This window comes from Ovis canadensis, chromosome 6 (genome assembly GCF_042477335.2).
Source record: "Ovis canadensis isolate MfBH-ARS-UI-01 breed Bighorn chromosome 6, ARS-UI_OviCan_v2, whole genome shotgun sequence".
Lineage (NCBI taxonomy): Eukaryota > Metazoa > Chordata > Mammalia > Artiodactyla > Bovidae > Ovis > Ovis canadensis.
Genome location: NC_091250.1, coordinates 87,483,599 through 87,495,646, shown reverse-complemented (window position 1 = coordinate 87,495,646; position 12,048 = coordinate 87,483,599). Strand labels below are relative to the sequence as shown.

At 42.6% G+C, this 12,048-nt stretch overlaps 1 protein-coding gene across 2 annotated transcripts in view; it reads left to right on the top strand.

The window, feature by feature from the left end:
* The first annotated feature begins 1,803 nt into the window (after positions 1–1,803).
* The window catches only part of NMU (neuromedin U), a 30,462-nt gene continuing 20,217 nt past the window's right edge, over positions 1,804–12,048 (top strand). Inside the window, exons 1-2 of one of the 2 annotated variants that reach the window (XM_069594181.1) lie at positions 1,804–2,115; positions 9,293–9,351. In XM_069594181.1, coding sequence (XP_069450282.1) covers positions 2,007–2,115; positions 9,293–9,351 — 168 coding nt within the window. In that variant the 5' untranslated portion in view covers positions 1,804–2,006. The remainder of the gene's footprint in view (positions 2,116–9,292; positions 9,352–12,048) is intronic. The other variant, XM_069594180.1, reaches the window with a different exon arrangement.

Genomic DNA, 12,048 nt, shown 5'->3' with positions numbered 1-12,048 from the left:
TTGTAATACAGCTATTTGAGTATAGATTTGGGGTCCTTTATCAAACTGTAATATCCTTTAGGAAGACTAGTAAATGTATCCTTAAGGACATGCCTTGCCTGTAGTGGACTGTACAGTGCATGTCTGATACATTAAAATCCCTGATTTAGAGGAGAAGCATCTTTACAGAGTAGAATGACCAGTGGCTCCCTCACATGCTGGTATCTCTCTCTATATATATATGTATATAAAGTCATTCAGTCGTATCCAACTCTTTGTGACCCCATGGACTATACAGTCTATGGAATTCTCCAGGCCAGAATACTGGAGTGGGTAACCTTTCCCCTCTCCAGGGGATTTTCCCAACCCAGGGATCAAACCCAGTTCTCCCACATTGCAGGCAGATTCTTTACCAGTTGAGCCACAAGGGAAGCCTGATATCCTTGGGTGGATTGTTTAATATCTCCAAGCTCATCAAGTGAGAATCATAATAAAGTACTTTCACATCCCCGAGATGCCATGAATATTAAATGCATAGCATGGGAAGGTGCCTGACATAAAGATGTCCCTTAAGAAATGTTAGTGTATTTCCTTTTCTACCCTTCCCTCAGCGTTCCTTTCAAAAGGAGGTCAAATAAGATCCCTCTTCCTTGTTTCTGGAAGAGGAAATTAAGGCCACATCAGCTAGTGCGCTGGAGAAGTCTGTTTCATGGATATTTCCCCCTAGGAAGGAAACTGCAGAGAGGGATAATAGAAGTCAGGTCACTCTGGAAATCAGAATGCAACTGCTAGGAAGTGACAGCAGGAGAAATGCACAGAAAGGAAGGTGTTACCTTGAGGCTTGCAATTCCGCAGGAGAGTCAAGACCTTCCAGAACTTAGAAAGGTCTATGTGGTCAAGCCTCAGCAGTCCTTTTTTTTTTTTTTAAACTGTCTTTAACAGACAACTGCTTTCCCCTAAAAGATCTCAGACCTGATAGGAATTTGGGGAACACCATCCCTGGTGCCTTAGAGGGTAAAGAATCTGCCGGCAATGTGGGAGACCTGGGTTCGATCCTTGGGTTGGCAAGATCCCTTGGAGGAGGGCATGGCAACCCACTCCAGTATTCTTGCCTAGAGAATCCCCATGGGCAGAGGAGCCTGCCGAGCTACAGTCCATGGGGTCGTAAAGAGTCGCGATTGAACGACTAAGCACAGCACCACCTTCCCTGGTGGCTCAGTCGGTAAACAATCTGCCTGCAGTGCAGGAGGCCCAGTTTCGATCCCTGAGTTGGGAAGATCCCCTGGAGAAGGAAATGGCAACCCACTCTGGTATTCTTGTCTGGAAAATTCCATGGACAGAGGAGACAGGTGGGCTGCAGTCCATGAGGTCGCAAAGATCGGACATGACTGAGCGACTAACACTAACTATCCACCATGAGCCAGTACTGCTCTAAGATTCCCTGGGCGTGTACCAAGAGCTGGGGATGAACAGGGCAACAGAACAGAAGCGCTTGCACCGAGGTGGCTCCTGGAGCTCTGGACAAGAGGTGCCGCACAGTCGGGTGGGGCAGAGAAGGCTTTCCGGGGAGGGTGCAGACGGGTCGTCTCTGGCAGAGCATCGCCACCACCAAGTGTAAAAGCCGGGATACCAGCCTCTGCTGGCCGCCTGGTTTGCATTCCCCTCCGGCTCCCCTTCAGTGCTTCCAAAGAAGGGAATGGACATGCTTCGTTTTAATTCTATGACCCTCCATTCCAGAGACCCTAGGGCGAGGAGGGTGAAAGATGCATGGTACCCTGAGTCAGAAACTCGTGCATGGGGTGCGGGGTGGGGCGGGTTGCGAGTGACGCGAGGAAGGCCGGGGGCGGGAGGTGACGCGCGCGCGGGGACCTAGCCGCCTCAGCTCACGTGTCCGCGAGATTTAAAAGTTGGCAGCGCGTGGGGCGGTCTGTCTGGACGCGGAGCCGGGAGAACAGCGCGCCGGGGACGCGGAAGCTCAACCGGAGCACTGCTCGGAGCGCGCGGCAGGTGCAGCGCAGGGTCCCGGGATGCTGCGAGCCGCGAGCCGTCGCCCCGAGCCGCCGGCGGGGCATGTGGCCGCCGGGTCCCCGCTCCTGCTGCTGCTACTGCTGTCTTGTTGCGCGGACGACTGCGGAGGTAAGAGGACCCCGCGCCCCCTGGGATACCCGCGCCGCGTCCAGTCCAGTGCCTCCTCTCCCCGCTCCATTCCTCGATCTCTTATCTCCTTTTCTCGTCTTTACTCTTGGCTGGTGGGATTTGCCACACCCTCGTGCCGCGGCGCACGGGTCGCCACCTCGGGGTAGCCAGGGCGCACGTGTCTGTGGCCCGGCTCGAGCCTGGACCTGGGCCTGGGGGAATCTCCCAAGCCGAGCAGCCCCCTCAGACTCGGGATGTCCAGCCCGCTTGATTTATGGGTAACGGGAGTTAAAACAGTGAAAATTAAAATGCTCTTCCTTTGATTACAATTACTGGAGGGATTGACAATGAAGCAAAACTAGAGTGGGTGTGATGCGAAGTCAACTTGGAAAGTGCTCACCTTTCTTGGTGAGTGAGCTCCCGGACTGTTCAGGCAACCCTGAGCAGTAACAAGCCCCTTTCTAGCAGAATGGAAAGGGAGAGCGTGGGCTCTGTGCTTCGATAGTAACAAGGACTTCTGTGCCTCACTTAGAGGAAGTGAAAGTGTTAGTTGCTCTGTCGTGTCCGACTCTTTGAGACCCCACGGAGCGTAGCCCGCCAGGCTCCTCTGTCCTTGGGATTCTCCAGGCAAGAATACTGGAGTGGGTTGCCGTTTCCTCCTCCAGGGTATCTTCCCGACCCAGGGATTGAACCTGGGTCTCCTGCATTGGCAGGCAGAATTCTTTACCATCTGAACCACCAGTGAAGCCGTGGCCTAGAGGGAAGATGGGGGGGGGGGGGGGGGAAGCAAAAGCAAGGTCTGGAAGGGGTGTCCGAATCTTGGGACTTGGGGTAGGGTAGATATAACCTGTTCCAGTGGAAAAGATCACTTCCCTGCTCCCTTAAGGTTACCTTTCCAAGTAGCCTGAGGGGACCATCCCTCATCTCCCAGCTTTGAGCTAGGGCCCTCCTGGGCCAGCGGTAGCCGTACTAAGATCTTGAATTTTCTAGATCCGCAACGGGTCCCCTTAGTTTCCCTCTGCTCTCCTCTCAGTCCTGTAAGGGAGGGCCGTTTCACCATTGTCCGTAATGTTAGGACTTGAAGCGATTAGTGTGGGAACATTCCCTAACCTGTAGCCCAGCCCCCTTTTAGAGGTGGGGGAACTGACACATCATTCTTTTCCTAATAGAGCTATTTTTATTGCTGTCCTTTCATTGTTTTCCCCCTTTCCTTGGGGCATTTGAGATTCAGAGAGGTGGGGACTCCTCGGCTTGAAAAGCAGGGTAATTTGGTTGTGAAATTTAAGCAGTAGAAGCTAGGAGACCTAAACCTTCTCCATCGCATATTCAGCAGCGATACAGCATGCCTTTTGCAAAGTCACGTTCATCTTTTTCCGTTTTAAATTTGTTATTGGTAAAATTAGGATGGTCGCTTTTATCTACCTTATTCAGAAAGCAGATGGTCACAGTTTAATTTTTTCTCTGCGAAGCAAATATACTTTCCATGATGTTAAGTACTATATGCTTGCAGTGAATTTTGCATCAGTGAGAGAGAACTTTTAGCAGGGAGATACAGGGGAATTTTCAGGCTACTGGTGATTGGGCAGAAACTACAGGAAGCAGCAGCCATTTTCTAAAAACAGCAAGTTTTGGGTGTTGTTTCCAAAAGAGGGTATCTGCTGGTTGACCAATCATCTCTTAAATATCCCCACTGTTTCTCAAGTTAAGGGATGAGATACCTCTTTCCCTACACAGAAATCCCCCTAGACTACCCTTTTGTGTCTTCTTTCCCCTTCAGACCTGCTGTTAATACTAAAAAATTAATTTTATCTCTCTAAAAATGTGATGAGAAGGGAAGAGGGTGCATTTACTCTCATCTGATCTGCCCTGGTGATCTGCTATATTCCTGAGCCCTGACAATTAGCACTGGAGGGGAAGCTTGACATACAGAAGCGAAGCCGGGAGACAATCCACCAAGGTTAATCATTATGCAAGGTGCAAGTGGATGTATCAAAAAAACAAAGCAAATGCCACAAAGCGGGGTCGGGGTGGGCGGGGTGGGGGGGGCCGGAATTGTGTCAATAAGTGTAGCATCCTCAGCAAAAATGTGTTAACAGAGCTGCAATGGCAATAAAAAGGTAAAGGGCCAGCCACAGAATTGGTGGCTGGAAACAGTTTACCATTCAAAGAACATTAAAATGAAGACAGAAATTTCCTGAAAGAGAGGTACCTTTGGATATCTGCAACAAACTATCTCTTGACACGGCCTCTGACAAGAAGTGATGAAGTGCTCAAGACTAAATTAAGAAGTGTCTTTTCCTACTCATGAAATAGTTCTTGAAATTCAGTCAGCAGTAATGATTTCTGATTTCCAAATCCTACACTGGCTAAGTACTAGCAATGAGAAAAGAAAATGGACACTACTTTTAGAATAGCAGGATCTGCTTTTCTTTCTCTTACACATGGTGTATTTACGGATGCCCAAGCTGTTGATCCATATTATTTGCATTAGTTATATTGTTCAGTATAAAACTAAAGATTTCCCTTTATGAGATAGTGTTAAATATAAATGTCTTGAAATTGATCAAAAACAGTGCAGTTGTTAATACAACATTGTAAGTCAACTGTGTGTGAGCACTTAGTTGTGTCCAACTCTTGGTGACCCCATGGACCGTAGCCCACCAGGCTCCTGTCTATGGAATTTTCCAGCCAATAAAACTGGTGTGGGTTGCCATTTCCTACTCCAGGGGATCTTTTGGACCCAGGGATCAAACCCAACATTGGCAGGCAGATTCTTTACCACTGTGCCACCTGGGAAGCTCTACTGTTAATAAAAGTCCTACTTTTAATAAAAATTAAAAGCAAAAACAACAACAAAAAAATCCAATGCTGTTTTCAGGATATAGAAGAGAGTGGCACTGTCCTGACAGTATTTGGGAAAGTGTCTAGCACTACTATTTGATAATGTAAAGCCCACATCCTGGGTATGTTGAGAGGAGAAGCGCATCAACTTTAGTTAACAAATAGACAAAAGGGACATTTTTTCCTCTTATGTTTGGATTCAGCCATAGGATATTAATGCTTTTCTACAAATTATAGGTAAACATTTAAAAATTCTGGTTTCTCTAACCTTTCTACCCTGAGACTGTGCTTATGTGTTTTGTGTAAGAGCCACAAAGTATCCCTTTTTTATTATAGAAATACTTGGGACTAAGTTAGACAGTGGCAGTTTTGGTGTGGCCTGGGCCAGCTTGGGGACATGGAAGGAGACAAAGTCTCAAACGTCTTGGTAAGGCTGTAGGTAGGGGGTGCTTCCACTTTTACTGGAGGGTGGAGGATAGTCAAGCAAAGAAAGAATATGAAAATGTGTTCTTTAAACAGAAATGCCCTGTCAAACAGAGATTAACCCTGGTGTGATGAGTGGAGAAATCAAAAGTACAGGCAGGTGAAGACTGCATCCAACAAGTGAAATTCCTTGTGTATTTCCTTGCATCATACTTGACTCTGGTTCTTTTCAACCAAATACTGCTCTCTCCCTTTATCACCCTTTCTTTCACCTTCCTATTTTTCAAAGTTGCGTACACTTAGTAACAATAGGTGAGTAATGCATTCAAGCTGTAAGGAATGGTCCGATGGCCTGTTAGATTTTTTTCATGAGAATATTTATATCCCTCTTTCGGAATTATTCAGACTTGTTAAAAAGCTTACACCTAAAACGTTTCTTTGAGCTGCCTAGTTCTGTCAAATAAGAGGCATCCTCTGTTTCTTTCTGCAATGCAGTGCTCACTGCCTCTGGCTGTTCACTGTTATCCATGGACTAGCTGCATCAGTTTATCACCAGGAAGCTTGCTAGAAATGCAGACTCGTGGACTTGTACCCAAATCACTGAATCAGAATCTCATTTAGTCAGATCGCCAGATGTTTTGTCTAAAAATTTGAGAAGCACAGCTTTATCCGTTTCTGAAAACAGAATCAACTTAGAGTAACAGTCACCAGACAATAGTGACTTTGAGATATACCTTTGGGCTAGGATAAGAAATATATAATTGAGAAGTGCATAAGATTGTTTGTGTACTTAGAATAGCTGTCCCATGAAAGGGGATTCAAATAAATGAACTCTTGACTAGGGACTACATGATCCATGTAAGTTACTTCTAATGCTGGGTACAGAAAATGTAGTTAAATACTTACTTTTATTAGAACTTATCTTCAATAACAGTATAAATTTGAGTGACCTCAAAGCAAGACTTGACTGAAAAGTGGTAGAATTAGGGGGAAAAATCTGTTAGGATTTGGAATCGGTTATACCTGGTTTGAGGGCTTCCCAGGTGGCTCAAGTGGTAAAGAATCTGCTTGCTAATGCAGGAGCCACAGAAGACCCAGGTTGGATCCCTGGGTTAGATCCTCTAGAGGAGGAAATGGCAACTCACTCCAGTATTCTTGCCTGAGAAATCCCATGTGCAGAGGAGCCTGGCGGGCTACAGTCCATTGGGTCACGAAAAGTCAGACATGACTGAGCCTGCACTCAGACCTGATTTGAAATCTGCTTCTGCTACGGATATATTTTGGTGACCTGAGACAAATTATTTAATCTTTCCTTCCTTCAGTTTCCTCATCTTAAAATGGGAATAAGGAGAATGGCTACCTTAAAAGGTTGGTTTAAAGGTTTAAGGACATGACATGTTTTGATGCTTAACATAGTGCCTATGGATTCCCTGGTGGCTCAAATGCTAAAGAATCTACCTGCAGCGCATGAGTCCCAAGTTCCGTCCCGGGATCGGGAGGATCCCCTGGAGAAGGGAATGACAACCCACTCCAGAAGTCTTGCCTGGAGAATTCCATGGACGGAGGAGCCTGCTGGGCTACCGTTCATGGAGTTGCGAAGAGTCAGGCATGACTGAGAGACTAACACTTTCATTTTCACAAAAGGGTATTTTCTTAATTTTAGTGAGAATAAATGTATATATATATAATAAACAATAATTACATTTAATATTTATAATTTATACAGCATGAATTAGAAAATTAAACCTGTGAAGAAAATATTACTTTAGAGGCTATAAGCTAGTTAACATTTTATTTCAACAATAATTAAGGCCTTAACAAGTAATTCTTTTTTAAAAAAACCTTTACTGAGATACAGTTTATGTACCATAAAATTTATGTTTTAATTATGTAACTCAGTGATTTTTAAGTGGACTTAAAGAGTTGGGCCAGAAAAGGCAATGGCGACCCACTCTAGTATTCTTGCCTGGAGAATCCCATGGGTGGAGGAGCCTGATAGGCTGCAGGCCATGGGGTCGCTAAGAGTCAGACACAACTGAGTGACTTCACTTTCACTCTTCACTTTCACGCATTGGAGAAGGACATGGCAACCCACTCTGGTGTTCTTGCCTGGAGAGTCCTGGGGATGGGGGAGCCTGGTGGGCTGCTATGGGGTCGCACAGAATCGGACACGACTGAAGCAACTTAGCAGTAGCAAAGAGTTGAGCAGCCATTTGCCTATTCATGTTTCCTTTTTTTCTGTTGATTTGAAAGAGTTCTATCCTATAAGGATATCAGCCATCACCTTTTTAAAAATATGTTTCATATATTTTGAGAGTTTTTGTTTGTTTTTTAAATTAATTTGTGATTTATGGTATAAATAAGTTTTCATAAAGGTGGTCAAAAGGTACAATCTTCCAGTTAAAGTGTTAGTCACTCAGCTGTGTCCAACTCTTTGCGACCCCATGGACTATATAGCCCACCAGGCTCCTCTGTCCATGGAATTCTCCAGGCAAGAATATTGGAGAGGGTAGCCATTCCCTTTTCCAAGGGACGTTCCTGACCCAGGGACTGAACCCTGATCTCCTGCATTGCAGGCAGATTCTTTGTCATCTGAGCCACCAGGGAAGCCCCACTAGTTATAGCAAGTACTAGTGATTTACATACAAATAAACATAAAAGTTTACATAAAGTTGTGCTATAACATTGTATTCATGCATTTACATGGATTTTATGTGATACTTCATCATCTAAGTTCTCTTTCATGATCACATTAAGAATACCCTGGAGGCATTGTCTTACTTGAAAAATGTTATTTCAATTGGTTGAATATCATTCTTTATAATATTTAGGTCAAGCCAGCATTAAACCCAAACTAAAAAAAACATGTGTCTGTAATAAATTTTTCTTCCTGCATTATGATACATAGTGGCATAAATGACTCTTCAAGCATTCTGAATTAAGTAGAATGGATTTCTTACTTTTTTTGCTCTGTTTTACAAAACTTTTAGTAATTTTACTTCTCCTTAACAAATGAAGTATTGATTCATCTCTACCAAAAAGAAGAGAGAGAGAGAGAAAAGAAAGAGTTGTGTGGCTATCACAACAATAGAATTTTCCATCACCCTCCAAAGATCTGTTATGTCCATTTGCAGTCAGTCCCCATTCCTACCCTCAGCCCTAAGCAGCCAGTGATCTAGTGCTATAGATTTGCCTTCTCTGGATGTTCCATATTAATGGATTCATCCATTTATATGTATGAATATAATCTTTTGCATTTGCTTATTTGATTTAGCACAATCTGTTTGAGATTCATCTCTGTTGCAGCATATGTCAATAGTTCATTCTTTTCTATGGACCACAATTTTCCATTGTATGGATGTACTACATTTTGTTACTTCACCAGGTGATGGACAGTTGGAGTGTTTACACTTCAGGGCTATTATGAATAATGCTACTGTGCATGTTCATGTACAAGTTTTTGTGTGGACATATAAGTCTTTCACTCTTGAGAGTAATGTCTTTGTAATGTTGTTAAAGTTTCTTTAATAATTATGTCTCCTTGGTTGCTGGTGGTTTAGTTGCTAAGTCATGTCCGACTCTTTTGGGACTCCATGGACTGTAGCCCTCCAGGCTCCTTTGTCCGTGGGATTTCCCAAGCAAGAACACTGGAGTGGATTGCCATGTTCTTCTCCAGAGGATCTTCCCCACTCAGGGATTGAACCCCAGTCTCCTGCATTGCAGGGGAATCTTTACCAACTAAAACACCAGGGAATCGTTATACTAAGTCAAATCCGGAGATACCCAATTGAACTAGGAGAATGATGATATACAGTGAAAAATGAGAAATATCATCCAAAAATGAACTATATATAATGCTTAGTTTTAGGAGAAATATTGTAACATTAACTTGTGAATATAACTTTATTTTTAGGTGCTCCAGTATTGCCTCAAGGATTACAGCCTGAACAAGAATTATGGTTGTGGAATGAGGTAAAGAATTATCATTACACAAATTAGTGGAAAATTACCCTTTTTAAAATTATCATGGTAAAGTGAAATAATGTAATTGAGCTTTGTGATTTTAGCAACATTCTGAATTCATAATTTTTTTATTAAATGAAAGAAAGAAAGATGAAAAGAAACCAAAAATACTGTAAATGGTGAAGATGGCAGAAATAAATCCTAATAATAGAATAATGAGAATATGAATGTGCTAAAATACACCATTTAAAGAGATTATCAGACCAGATGTTAAAAACAGATTCAGCAATATGGTCTATGTAAAAGTCACACTTGAAGTAGAAAACCAAAAGTGGTTGAGAATGGAAAATGACACACCAAATAAATATGAACTGCACAAAAATTGGAGTAGCAGTCTTAACATCTGATAAAATAGAATTCAAGTACATGAACCATTTTAACAGATAAACATATGTTGATAAAAGAGCAACAGAGCAAAAAGATACAGCCATCATTAATATGTATTAACAGGAGTGAAAGTGAAAGTGACCCCATGGATGTAGTCCATGGAATTCTCCAGGTCAAAATACTGGAATGGGTAGCCTTTCCCTTCTCCAGGGGATCTTCCCAACCCAGGGATCAAACCCAGGTCTCCTGCGTTATAGGTGGATTCTTTACCAGCTGAGCTACAAGGGAAGTCCAAGAATACTGGAATGAGTAGCCCACCCCTTCTCCGGGGATCTTCCCGACCCAGGAATCAAACCAGAGTCTCCTGCATTGCAGATAGATTCTTTACCAACTGAGCTATCAGGGAAGCCTGTATTAACAGAAGAATCTCCAAACTTATTTAAGAATTGATAGAAATTCAGGGAAAAATAGATAAATGAACATTTGTAGTTGGAGATTTTAATATACCTCTCTCAAAACTGATAGTTAAAGGAAATAGCACATAAGAAAATATGTCAAAGACCTAACAACACAATTCATGAATTTGAGCTATTAGAAATATTTTAAAAATCATGTACTAAATAGTATACACATTCTTTCTGAAGATAATAGGGGCATTTAAAAATGTAGTCTGTGTCTTAGAAGACAAGAAAGTTCCCATAAGTTAGAAAGGATCCATTTAAAATGGATCTACAGGGGATCTTCCCAACCCAGCAATCAAACCCAGGTCACCTGCATTGCAGGCAAATTCTTTACCATCTGAACCACCAGGAAAGCCTCTTCCAAGCAATGGCCAGAGTCCTCCAGTACTATGTTTACATACAGTAAATGTAGCTAAAGGATCTCTGTAAAGTATAAATTTCCTCTAGAATTCTGCTATATAATGTTCACTTAGTTAAGGAATTTCTCTTCTCCTTTCTTAAGAGTTTTGTTAATCCTAAATAAAATGTGAACTTAATCAAATATTTTACCTGCACCAACACTGAGATAAGCAATATGCCTGTCAACCACAAATTGGCACTTGTGTGGGTGCTTGCCATCTACAAGGTTTAAATCGTGTGCAGCTGTAGCTGCTGACCTTCAACACTTCCTGAAAAAGTTCAGGGTGGAGAGCAGAAATGAGGCACTCTGTGCTTCAGGAAACTGGCAGGACAAGTCTTCAGATAGTTAGATATTCTCAGGAACTGGTTTTATGATCTGAATTTTTATATTTCCTCTTCTCTAGAAAAGCACTAAAACCCTTCATGATGACAATTGTCTCTTGTGACTAGCAGAAGCTTCAAAAGAGCAGCAGAAACTCTCCTCAAAAAAACATGCACTTGATTGCATGTACTCTCCTTTTACCAAAATCACATATAAATTGTCCTTTCCCAGTACCTCTTTGGAGCAGTTTCTCGGAGCTAACTGGGGTGCTGTCTCCCAGGCTACAGTCCTCATGCTGCTGCTGCTGCTGCTAAGTCGCTTCAGTCGTGTCCGACTCTGTGTGACCACAGAGATGGCAGCCCACCAGGCTGCCCTGTCCCTGGGATTCTCCAAGCAAGAACACTGGAGTGGGTTGCCATTTCCTTCTCCAATGCATGAAAGTGAAAAGTGAAACGGAAGTCGCTCAGTCCTGTGTGACTGTTAGCGACCCCATGGACTGCAGCCCACCGGGCTCCTCTGTCCATGGGATTTTCCAGGCAAGAGTACTGGAGTGGGGTGCCATTGCCTTCTACTGCCCCAAATAAAACTTAACTTGCAGCTTTCACTTTGTGCTTTTTTTTTAGTTGACATGCCTTTTCTCCTTTAATCTATAATCGTGATGAATTACATTAACGAATTTCTCACTTGAAACTATTAGAGCTAGGATGAGAATTCAGCAGAGTTTTGGATATAATACCAATATACAAGAATCACTAACATTTCTTTTCACTAAGAAAAAGTAATATGAAAATACTACATCATTCACAATGGCAACAAAAGCTATAAGTATTTAGGAATTAACCAAAAATACACAATAGCTTATATGAAAAAATCAAATTTTAATAAAGGAATTAGAAGATAATGCAAATATTTGGAGAGACATTCTTTGCTGTTGGATGGAACAATTAATTTAATGTAAGAAAAATATTGATTCTCCCCAAATAGTTTATGTAGATTCCATAAAATCAATGTAACCCCAATCAGAATTCCACTTAACTTTTGTTTGGAAAATTTATAAATTTAACCTACAATTGATACAGAAAAATAAAGGTCTGCCAGTAGCTAAGGAACTTTCCCTACCAGATATCAAAAAATACT